General features: G+C 46.3%; 1 protein-coding gene across 1 annotated transcript in view; it reads left to right on the forward strand.

The window, feature by feature from the left end:
* Window positions 1–12922, forward strand: part of PDE1A (phosphodiesterase 1A) — a 169457-nt gene that overhangs the window by 147376 nt on the left and 9159 nt on the right. Inside the window, exons 12-13 of the mRNA XM_066575752.1 lie at window positions 1173–1293; window positions 3191–3378. Coding sequence (XP_066431849.1) covers window positions 1173–1293; window positions 3191–3378 — 309 coding nt within the window. The remainder of the gene's footprint in view (window positions 1–1172; window positions 1294–3190; window positions 3379–12922) is intronic.

The raw sequence follows: 12922 nt of genomic DNA on the forward strand, positions 1-12922 counted from the left end.
TACTGTAGAGGACACTCTGGCCCGCACTCACCAGCCAGGGGTGAGGGTAGAGGGAGAACGATGCCGCACCACCCACTCACCAGTGTAGCAGAGAGGGGCTACTCCAAGTGCTGGACAGGAATATACAGGGTAATCTGGGCGGTACCAAGCACCGGGGGGGGGGGTTCCGTCTCATCCAAACTGATTGCAAAACAGCTACAAATGTATTTATTACAAAGTAACCGTGTAGCAGAAAGGAACAAGAGAAATATAATAAGAGGAAAACATTACATTTCACAACTTCTAGGCAACTACATAAGAGCTCTACACTGTATCTGGGGAACTGGAAAAAGCAGTAATTACTCCTTTTTTAGTAATTGGCATACATTTATAAGTAGATTATATATGGGGAGCTCATTACTATCCAAACATAATCAGATGTATGACCAGTATGTGAAATGAGGTACAGTAGATGGACACGAGATATTTCCAAAAAAATCAAACTATAACAAATCACCATAAAACCAAGCAAACATTATATACATAATTACTGATTATTGTAATCAATAGCCATTCAAGTTAAGAGTCACGGCTTGCCAGCCTCTTTAGATCGGGTTTGGGGTGCCATCAGGGAATCAGCCCTGGCCCACGTGATCCACAGGCCGGTGCATGCTCAGTGTCATTGCAGCATTGAAAGCCGACTTGAGCAGTTCTCTGCTGGTGTGTGGATGGATTGGTTGGCTGGGAGGTGTGTGTCCCAGCCAGCCAATCAGTGTGTGTTTTCATACATTTATTCTGGCTCCTCCTCATAGAGAACGCTGGCTATACTCCAGTCTTGTTCCACTGTCAAGTAAGTTGCTTTTGTTGTGATAGATATTTCGGGTGTAGTAACATCTTTCTCCTAACTCATTACTGTTTTTGCATTAGTATATAGTAGTAAACCCATTTAATGAAATGTACAATGGATCGTTTTATTTTGATTGAACTGTGCTATAACAATACATAGCAACATGCCTATTAATATTCCTTTGGTGGTGATAATAAAGATGATGATAATTGTGTACCCATTTTCTGTGGATGAGACTAGACCCTGGAAACCCCACACTGTTGTATTCAGGCCACATTTAAAAATGCAACTTATTATTATTCTCTGTTATGTATGGATGATTATAAGTGTGTTCTTTGATCTGTAGGCTTTATCGACTTCATAGTGGAGCCAACATTCACACTTCTAACTGATTCTACAGAGAAAATTGTTATGCCTCTTATAGAGGAAGCTACAAAAGCTGATCATTCTGTCTACAATAAATCCAGGTTTGTCAGTTCACTTTACATTTCTGGCTGAAAAGTTGGAGGGTTTGGTACTGTCTTAGCCAGTAGTTGTAATCTTATTTTTCCTTCCTATTCCATTCTTGTACAATGCTGCCACCAAGTGGCAACTGTGTGCAGTGCATGTGCTCTGAGAATTGCTATTGATGACCAAAACTTACTGGCAGTATAACCGAAAGTTCTTTTATACACTGAACTTATTAATGCAATAAAAGATATAGTAACATAGGACGTAAGGCTGAAAAGAAAAAAATATATATATATATATATCTATATTCATCCAGTTCAGCCTATATATTCTACAATGTGATCCAGAGGAAGGGAATAAATCCCATGAGGTAGAAATCAATTTTTCTAATTTTAAGAAAAAATTCCAGAATAATCAGAATAATCCCTGGATCACCGACCCTTCTGAAGTAACCAGTGATATGACATGCAGTATAGTTACACTCAAAAAAGGCATCCGGCCCCCTTAAACTCTTTTCGAATTTGCCATCACCACGTCCTCAGGCAGAGAGTTCCAGAGTCTCACTGCTCTTACAGCAACCCTTTTCTATGTCGGTGTAGAAACCTTCTTTCCTCTAGATGTAGAGGGTGCCCCATTGTTATAGTCACAGTCCTGGGTATGTACAGATCATGGGAGATCTCTGTATTGACCACTGATATATTTATACATAGTAAGTAGGTCGCCCCTCAGCCGTCTTTTTTCTAAACTAAATAATCCTAATTTTAATAGCCTCTCTGGGTATTTTAGTCCGCCCATTCAGTTTATTACTTTAGTTGCCCAAAACTATACACAATATTCCATGTGTGATCTAACCAGTGACATGTAAAGAGGAAGAACAATGTTCTCACCATGCGCCCCATGACCTCTTTTGATGCACCCCATTATCCTATTTGCCTTGGCAGCAGCTGCCTGGCACTGCTTGCTCCAGTAAAGTTTATAGTTAATTAAATCCCCAGGTCCTTTTCCATGTCAGTGTTACCCATTGGTTTCCAATTAAGTGTGTAATGGTGACATGTATGTTCCCTGCCCATGTCCGTAACCTTACATCTATCAGTGTTAAATCCCATTTACCACTTTTCTGCTGAAGCCTCCAATTTAACCAGATCCATTTGCAACTGATGTGGATTCTCTGTGCTTCTAAACCGATTTAATTTTGGACTGAGGATTGCACGTAGGGAAATGCAAATCTGAGGGTTGCACCTGGGGAATTACGGATTTTCACCCTTTAACCCCACCAGTCGGGATTTGATCTTCGCTACGGGGAACCCCAGATTGCTAACCCAGGAATAGTCTGGATTAAGAGGCAGTTGACACAATTTGGTAAAATTTACTGTAACATGGTAACGCAGGGTGTAAACAGAGGTGTAGTTGAGGAACAGGGCTGAGGTCCAGACAATTGGAATTCTTGTGTAACATAGTACTGTAGGCAGACAGTCAAAGGACAAGCCGAGGTCAGAACAGGTGGATTTCTTGTAGGAGTTCAGTGGGCGGTTTAAAAACTACAATATTTCAGGATTTTTTTCGATTGAGAGTAACTTTAGTTAAAAAAAAAAAAACACCAAAAAATAAAATACATGTTTAGCACACAACAATAAACAGTATGTGCATGAACCAAACTGTAGAGCAGTGGTCAGCAGCGTTCCGCTCCCTTCAACCTGCTGGTGTAAAACCTGAACTCCCAAAATGCGTTTTTTGTTTTTTTCTTTTAAGTGAAGAATTTACAATAAATCTCTAAAATAGATTAATGAATAGTATTTCCAGACAATTGTAAAGTACCTGCATGTAGTCGTCCTTGGGGATGTTAGTAATAATATATCATTTGTCAGAAATGTCTTTGTCACTGCCTGAGATACATCACACTTCTTTCTTTTATAGCCTGAATAATTCTGATTTCGGACGCGGCACTGACATACAGAGGAAGCCCAGCGTACGGACACCACAGACAGACGGCAGCTCCATAATGGATTACTCTTTGGCGACTGTAGACTTACAACATTTCAAAAAGAACTTGGTTGAAATCATTCAGCAAAATAAAGACCGCTGGAAAGAACTGGCAGTACAAGGTATTACCTGCGTCCGTATGACCGCAGCATGATAGCTGGTCTCACACACAGCGCTCTTTGGAAATACCCCACTGTAGTATTAAGGGCAGTTTTTAACTAGAGTTAGAAGTGGATCCAACAGGAAGAAGCCATCCCACTTTTTTAAATTCACTTCTGGATTTGGCTGAAAAAACTGCTAGAAAAAAAGATAGATTATACCTACCCGATAATCGGGTTTCCAGTAGTCTCCACGACAGCACCAATTGAGATCGCCTCCTCCTGATAGGACAGGAACACACTGAGAGGTTAAAAGCTCCCCCCCCCCTTCCCCACTTTCCTCAGTGGATTCTAACGAATTGCCGGGGTAGGAGCTCAACTTAAATTTCTTCCCTTAACCGGGATTGTTTTTTTTTTGTGTTTTTTTTAAATTATAAAATTATATTATATATTTATTTATTTTTTATATTATATTCTATAGTTTCTTTTCTATCAATTTAGGGGGGGAAGGTACGGGTGCTGTCGTGGAGACTACTGGAAACCCCATTATCGGGTAGGTATAATCTATTTTTTTCCCCAGTCGTCTCCACGACAGCACCAATTGAGACGTACCAACTAAAGTTTCCCTAGGGTGGGATTGCTGCCGAGAGGACTTTGCGGCCAAAGGCCATGTCCTCGTCCTGCTGCACTTTTACCCTATAGTGTTTAACGAATGTGTGGGGTTTCTTCCAGACTGTGGCTTTGCATATCTGCTCGACCGAAGCTGAGCTATGTTCGGCCCATGAGGATGCTACTGCCCTTGTAGAATGGGCTTAAAGAGCTAAGGGGATTTCCTTCCCGAGGGCCTTATAGGACTCTATGATGGATAGGCGGATCCACCTGGCTATGGAGCTTTTCGCTGCTTTGTTCCCTTTATTTGGGCCACTGAACTGGACGAACAGGTTGTCGTCCCGTCTCCAGTGGCTTGTCGCATCTATGTAGCCTAGGACTGCTCTCCTAACGTCCAGGCAGCTTAGGGTTTTTTTCTTCCTCGTTTTTAGGTTTACTAAAAAATGAGGGGATTATTATGTCTTAGGACCTATGAAAATGTGATACCACTTTTGGCATAAACACCGGGTCCCTTTTAAATACTAATTTGGTGTCCGAGCTTTTTAGGAACGGGTGGCGAATGGACAAGGCCTGCAGCTCGCTAACCCGTCTTGCGGAGGTGATGGCTACTAGGAAAATGGTCTTGATAGTAAGCATTTTTATCGGTAGTGCTTCGATCGGCTCGAATGGTACCGTTGTCATGGCCCTTAGAGCCCAATTAAGGTTCCAGTCTGGAAAAAGATTCATGGGCCTAGGCCGTAATCTAGTTGCTGCTGCTAGGAATCTGTTGACCCATCTGTTGTCTGCGAACTTTGTGTCACATATGGCACTAAGGGCTGCGACCTGGACCTTCAGGGTGCTTAAAGAGAGGCCCATCTCTAGGCCCTCCTGCAAGAACTCTAAGATTAGAGGGCTGTCCGGGATAGAATCCCCGCGATCCCTTCCCTGTCTCCATGAGGAAAACCTTCTCCAAACTTTCTGGTAGATAAGGTGGGTCGTCTTTTTTCTGCTGGACATTAACGTTTCTACTACTCTCTCTGAGAATCCCTTCTCTTTTAGTGAGGATTCCTCAAGAGCCATGCTGTTAAGTGGAGCTTGTCTAGGCTCGGATGGTTCAGTGGCCCCTGCGATAGAAGATCTGTCCAGGTAGGGAAGGTGACTGGGTCCTGGACGCTCAATGTTGCTACAAGACCGAACCAGCTTCTCTTGGGCCAGAAGGGGGTCACCAGGATTAGTGTGCATACCTGGGTTCTGAAATGTTGTAAGACTCTGGGGATCAATGGTATAGGGGGAAAGGCGTACGCCAGCCCCTCTCCCCAGTCTTGGCCTAGGGCGTCTACTGCTGTCGGACGATCTCCCGGACGGAGGGAGAAGAAGTTGTTTACTTTGGCATTTTCCCTGGTTGCGAACAGCTCCAATTGTGGGGTCCCCCACCGGCTGGTCAGGATTCTGAACGCCTCCAGGGAGAGAGACCATTCTCCTGGGTCTATTTGCCTCCTGCTCAGAAAGTCCGCTTTTTGGTTTAGCGTCCCCTTCAAGTGGGTTGCCGTGATCGAAAGGATCCGGCACTCTGCCCAGTGAATGATTTTCTGTGTGATGTTTTGCAGGGCGGGAGATCTTGTGCCCCCTTGGTGTCGTATATGGGCGACCGCGGTGATATTGTCTGACAGTATCTTTATATGCCGGTTCCGTAGCGAGTTCCCTAACTGCTGTAGGACCTGCCATACGGCCTGTAGTTCCCTGTAATTTGAGGACTGTTCTTTCGTCCTTTGAAGCCAGGGGCTCTGAAAGAACTGGTTCCCCACATGCGCTTCCCATCCCCAGGGGCTTGCATCCGTTGTGATGTGAGTGGCTGGGTTTTGTAGCCAATGAACCCCTCTCCGCAGGTTCTCTGGGGATGTCCACCAACGCAGGGATGTTTTCACCATGCTTGGGATGTACATTCTTGTCCCTAGAGAGGACTGCCTCTTGTCCCACGTGGATAGGACTGAGGCTTGCAGAGCTCTGGTGTGAGCCTGGGCCCATACCACTCCTGGAATGCATGACGTCAAGCTTCCCAGGAGAGACATGGCTTCCTGAATTGTGCATAATCGTCTCCGTAGGAAGGTCTTGACTAACCGTCGGATTTTTTGTATTTTTTCCTCGGCTAGGCAGGAGCATTGGGATTCTGAGTTGAACTTTATTCCCAGAAACGTCTTCTGCTTGTCGGGATCTAGGCTGGATTTTTCCCAGTTTATGATCCATCCTAAGGATTGGAGAAGTTCTAGCACTATCCCCAGGTGTTCCGTTAGGAGTTCTCTGGACTCTGCTATTATTAAAATATCGTCCAGGTAGGGTACTATTAGGACCGACTTCTTCCTCAGGTAGGCGGCTACCTCTGCCATAATTTTGGTGAAGATTCTGGGTGCTGAGGAGATCCCGAAGGGCAGGCATCTGAACTGATGGTGCTCTATTCCCTTGCCCATATCCACTGCGAACCTTAGGTATTTCCGGGACCCCTCGTGGATCGGTACGTGGAAATAAGCATCCTTTAAATCGATGGATGCCATGTAGGCTCCTTTGGGAATCAACTTTATCGTTGAGGCGATGGACTCCATCTTGAATTTCCTGTATCTGATGCAGGTGTTCAGAGGCTTTAGGTTTACTATCATCCGCTGCTTCCCGCAGGGTTTTCTTACTAGGAAGAGCCTGGAATAATGGCCCTGGGTTTCCTCGTCTTGCGGTACGGGGGATATTGCGTTTAGTTGTTGCAGGTCCCCCCGTGATAATGAATTTTCTTCTGGGGAGGGACACCAGCTCTATCCGGTATCCCTGCTGTAAGATCTTTGGGATCCATGGGCCTTTGCAAATCACGGCCCATTGATCCACAAAGCTCCCCAGCCTTGCCCCTACGGGGATGGCATCAGGGTCTCTGCTTTGGCTCCCCCTGGTGGGGGTTAAAGAGGATGTTCCTTCCTCTGCCCCCCTTGGGGTAACTCCAGCGGCCTGTCTTGCCCTTGCCTCGGTAGGCCTCGGGCTGTTGCACAGGGGTCCGGAAGAAGGTCTTCCCTCTCTGTAGCTTTTCTTCCGGGAATCCCTTCTTTTTGTCGGCCGCCTTCTCTAGAATCTTGTCTAAGTCCGGCCCGAACAAAAACTGGCCGTAGAACGGGAGGGCACATAGCTTATTTTTTGAGGCTAGGTCGCCTGACCACGATTTCAGCCATAACACTCTTCTGGCTGAGTTAGAGCGGGCTGTAGCTTTCGCCGAGAGTTTGACAGCTTCGGCCGCGGCATCCGCTAGGAAATTTGTTGTCATACGCAGGATCGGAAGGGAATTTAGGATCTGTTCCCTCGGCGTTTTATTTGTTAGGTGTAGCTCCAGCTGCTCTAGCCATACCCCCAGAGTCCGCGCCACACAAGTGATTGCGATCCCTGGCCTAAGTATGTTTGCCGCTGCCTCCCATGATTTTTTTTAGAAGGCCTTCCGCCTTGCGATTCATGGGATCTTTTAACTGTGCGGCGTCCTCAAAGGGCAGGGTCGTCCTCCTGGCTACTTTGGCCACTGGGACGTCTACCCTAGGTACTTCCTCCCAGCTTGCGCAGACTTCCTCCTCGAATGGGTACCTTCTTTTTACCCCTCTAGCGGAGAAGGAGCCTGCGTCTGGTTTCCTCCACTCTTTCTGGATTATTTTGGTGATATTCTTGTGGACAGGGAAGGTATGCTTGCGCCTCTCCCCTAGTCCCCTGAATATCTCGTCTTGAAAAGTACGTGGCTCTCTGGGCTCTTCCATTTTTAGTGTAGCCCTGACTGACTTAATCAATTCCGTTAAATCGTCCTGATGGAATAAGTATCTTTTGTAGTCCTCCTCGTCTGAGGACTCCTCGGCCGCCTGTTCCTCTTGCTCCGATCCGATAGAACTCTCGGAGTCGGAAGGCTCGTCGGGAACATACGCCTTTTTCTGGCATTTTGCTGGCGGTGCCGGCTGTGACGTTGGGGCTGATCAAACCTCCTCCTTCACCAGCTTCCTAACGTCCTCCATGAATCCCCCCGATTCCTCTTTGACTAGCCTAGCTACGCATGCCTTGCATAGAGGCCTCTGGTACGTAGCTGGCAGTCTCGTCCCGCACTCTACGCATTTTCTGAGTTTTGTTCTTGGGGGGGATGTCTTTTTTATCCCCGGCCGCTGAGGTTTCAGCTGTCTCTGGGGCTGGAGCACTCATTTCTGTACCGGTGCTGCAGACACCCTGCGACCTGTAGTGCTGGCTGTTCTGGCTTCTCTCAGGTTCCTATGTTTTTTTAAATTTTCGCGCTCCTGCGCTAAGCCCCGCCCCCTCCGCTCCTGATGCAGACGCGATGATGTCATCGCGCTGGAGACGTGATGCGCCGCTCCGCCCCCCGCCGTCAAAGGGCTTCCTGGAGCGCCGCGCTGTAACTTTTGCAGGGAGGACGAGGGGGACTGAGGCTCCCGCTTTGTACCCCCCATGGGCCGCCGCGGGAGGAATCTGGCCCGGGGGTTACCACCCCATGTGGCGTCCCGGGAGTCGTCTGGCTGGGAAGGGAGGACAGGCTGACCCACTGCCCTCCGATCCGCCTGTAAGTAATCCTGGCTGGCTTCTCCACCAGCCCCTCTCAGAGATCCTGCCTCCTGGCAGGACAGGAAGACACTGAGGAAAGTGGGGAAGGGGGGAGCTTTTAACCTCTCAGTGTGTTCCTGTCCTATCAGGAGGAGGCAATCTCAATTGGTGCTGTCGTGGAGACGACTGGGGAAAGTGGACTTTTCAGAAAAATGCTGTGTGTGAAACCACGCTTAATTTTTAAGGGCCCATTTACACATTCTCAATATAGAATTTGAGCCTCGTGTGGTGCAGAGTGTAAGCTCTCGCCTACGACCTGAAGGTTGCAAGTTCAATCCCCACATGCGTCAGGTAGCCGGCTCAAGGTTGACTCAGCCTTCCATCCTTCCGAGGTCGGTAAAATGAGAACCCAGCTTGGTGGGGGGTAATAAATAATAATTACCTGAAAGCGCTGCGGAATAAGTTGGCGCTATACAAATACCATGATTTGATTTGATTTTTGATTTTTTTTTTAGAATTTGGTTTGAATTCTGCATCTAAGGGTGGTTTTCCATCTGCGGTGGGGGTTCCGCTTTTCTGCTCCATTCGGTGAGCAGGAAAGGGGACTCCCCGCGGCCGAACAGATCCATCTCTGGTTGGAACTAAACAATACTGAATGGATCCCATTGACTATAATGGGGCCCGTTTGGTTTCTTCTCGGCTGCGAGGTTGCAGACAGAAACAGCTCTTTTCCTTCCAGTAGTTTAAACCGGATCTGCAACGAAACCTCCAACCGAAGGATCCAATGCAGATGTGAAACCACCCTAAATTAGCTTATAATCCTCAAACATTCCGCACCCCATGCATGTTCTCAGGCTTTCTCCCTTCAGTACTTCCAAAACACATGCACGGTCAGCTGTGCCTGAATATGTAAACAACTGGGCCGTAGACAGAGAGTTCGGCATCATCGCGGTCATCCGGGTCAGTAGTTGCCCTAACAACACTGGGCTGACTAGTCTCTATAGCAGGGGCATAACTAAAGGCTCAGGGGCCCTGATGCAAAACGTGAGCTGGAGGCCCCCCTTCTATCTGTACCCGTACCCATACCTAACCTGTAACAGGGCCCCCAACTATAATGCTTTATTCATAGTACTGGGCTCCCTATATGGAGAAGAGAGGCCTTATGGGGCCCCTAAGGCTCCTGGGCCCAGGTGAAACCGCATCCCCTGCACCCTCTATAGTTACACGCCTGCTCTATAGTAAGTACGGATAAGCTGAGCTCTGCTAGGGTGGTCATATTCCCTTTATCAACACACACCAGCAGCTGCTCTACAAGGGATTCGTAGCCTGGTTCTGGCTATGCCGCTGAAGGCGAGGGCCAAGTTTTGAAGTTAGCCCCTATTGGAAACCGCTGCCCAATGGTTTTGGAAATAGCTCAAATTCATGGGAGTCACCAATGCTGCATGAACAAGGAGAGACTTCCTTGCACCGCTGCCTTCTACCACACTCTGCTCAGCGCTAACTTCCTGTTTTCTCTTCCCGCTCAGCTCTCTTCCTCTGTCCCCACCTCCTCTTAAAGAAACAGCGCAAGAAAATTAAACCATGATATTTCAACAAAAGAACCTCAGCAGCTCATACTCCCTTTACATGTATAGGGGGATGTTGGGCGAGAAAGTTGTCAGCCAAACAAGTATTCTGCCATGAAAATATAAGTCAAATCTGCAACAAGATTGACATGCTGCAGATTAGAAGCTTATTTTCACTACATGTAGATGGGTTTTTAGAGCCTCATCCATATGTATAGCACTATGCAACTACATGTTGGTATTTTATATTATGCACAAATTAATGACTTTTGTAACTTGACCTTTGTTTATACATTGACTGTGTTTAATAAATTTTATTTAAGCACAAAAAAAAAATTGCTGTGGATTTTTAGTGCAGACTGCACATTGAAAATCCGTGGCAATTTCACAGCATGTTAATTTACCCTTTGGGATGCTGTCACACATACTGGAATATTCCACCTTGGAGATAAATCTGCACTTCACCCTTTGAAATCCAATTTTGGCTTCAGGGTTTTCCTAGGGGGCTTTCTCTTTCTGCCATTATACAATGGCGCCATCTGCTGGATAGAGCCAGTACTGTGATATGTGACATGCCAGAGAGGCCCTGACAACAGAGCGGCCAGTAATATACAGTAAGAATACCCTGACGGACGTCTTCCGTCATCGGAACTGTACTGGCTTCAATCAGAATGTTGGTAGACGTCACACAGCGGATTGGAAAGGTTTAAATCCAATATGTCTAATTTGTGCATTTTGACACAGATTTACAAATGGCTTAATTCTGCATCAAAATCCAAATTTAAACATGCAGATTTTAGTGTGGATATTCTGGTGTGCAAAAGCAAAGGGTGAAATCTGCAGCGAATCTACAACATTTCAGCAACAAAATATTTGATTAAAAAAAACAAAAAAAAATTTAATGCAGTTTTTGCAGTTTAAACATTTTGGCATATAAAGGTTCCTGTGTAGAGATGCCCTAAGAGGGAAGTAATTTTTTTTCTCTACTGTTCCATGAATCTCACTGAAGGATCATCATTAGAGATGAGCAAGTATACTCGCTAAGGCACGTTACTCGAGCGAGTAGTGCCTTAGCCGAGTATCTGCCCGCTCATCTCTAAAGATTCGGGGGCCGGCGCGGGTGACAGGTGAGTTGCGGCGGGGAGCAGGGGGTAGTGGGGGGGGGGGGTGGAGAGAGGAAGAGAGAGAGATCTCCCCTCCGTTCCTCCCCGCTCTCAGCCCCCCGAATCTTTAGAGACGAGCGGGGAGATACTCGGCTAAGGCACTACTCGCTCATCTCTAATCATTAACCCCTTCCAATCCACTGTCTGACCTCTGAAGACATTATGATTTAAGGCTGTACAGCTCCGATGTTGGAAGACATCCATCGGGGTTCTCTTACTGTGTATTGCCAGCCTATCAATATCCAATAAAGAAATGATGAAGGCAGCAGTTGATGCAGTTAAAAAAGAGGTTTATTCCTCCCATTTCTTTATTGGATATTGATTGGTGGTCGGTGTTGGATCCAGACCAGAAGAGGGCGATTGCAGGATCCCTGTCTGACCTATCTTTGGTTTAGAGATTGTGCTGCTGACAACTCTGAATATATTGCCAGCCTATCTGCTGTCGGAGCCTATCCAACATGTCACCTTATGCAGTACTGGCTTTAGCCAGCAGATAGCGCCGTTGTATAACAGCGGAAAAAGAGTAAGCCCCCTAGGAAATCCATAAAATCACAGAGGTGAGGAAAAAGAAAAAAACAAACATTCACTGAAAAAGCCAAAAATACCTGAAGGTCTGCAAAGCAGACACGGTCGCCATAGGCACGATCGCCATAAGGCAGGCACAATCGCCACCGGCACAATCGCCGTAGGGCAGGCGCAATGGCCTTAAGCCCTGAGGATATGTAGTCAGCCAGACAATAATGTGTGGAGGAGCAACTTGTTCCTGGCAAGCTAATATGCAGTCACCCACTCAACCCCTAGGAAATCCAGGATACAAATTGGATTGGAAAGGGTTAAAGGGAATGTGTCATCAGAAAATGACCTATTATATAAAGGACACTTTCACACAGCTGAGAAAACTGAGAATCTCGTTCTTTTAAATGGGGTCGTACACATAAGCAATTTTTTTTACCACATCGCAGTGCAGGAAAAAAATGGCAGCATGTCCTATAGTTGGGCGTTCTTTCAGAATGCCTCGCCCGTTATTTTCAATGGGGCTGGCAAAAATATTGCACAGCGTGCGAGGTGCACGTGAGTGCGACTCAGTGCTTCCCATTAAAGACAATGGGAAACACTTAACGATCGCTACTTCCCTGAAGTCATGTGAGGCATTTTTGACACAAAAACACCTTGCATCCATCAGGGAAATTGCACGTTTCCAAGCGGGATATTTCACGGCCCAATATTGTACTCGACTGTGGGAAATTAGTCTTAGTCAAATTTTTGAAACCCTTTCAGGACCAGAGATTTTTGTTGCTTTTTTTCATGTTTGTTTTTGCCTGCCCATTTTTGAAAAACTTTTTTTTGCATGTAGATGGCTTGCTAGGCTTAGATCCCTGTCTGGCAGATTTATAATAACCACCCTCCAGTTATGAAGGAAAGTAAAGCCCTTATGTTATCGATCACCTGCTAAATCACTGCCTACATTCACAAGTCAGTGGTCTGTTTATCAATGAGGCTCCCATAACATGAAGGGAGCTAATGACCTTCAATAGCTTGTCACCATTTATCAATGTGCTCCAGCAGCCCATCAGCACATTTCTCCCATTCATCCTTGTAGTAACTTCCTGCAGTGCAATTTTTGGGTTTTATTTCCCCTGCTATGTAAGCACTGCGGGATATGTTGGCACTATATAAAAACAAGATTATTATTATTCT

Source organism: Eleutherodactylus coqui, chromosome 8 (genome assembly GCF_035609145.1).
Source record: "Eleutherodactylus coqui strain aEleCoq1 chromosome 8, aEleCoq1.hap1, whole genome shotgun sequence".
NCBI lineage: Eukaryota > Metazoa > Chordata > Amphibia > Anura > Eleutherodactylidae > Eleutherodactylus > Eleutherodactylus coqui.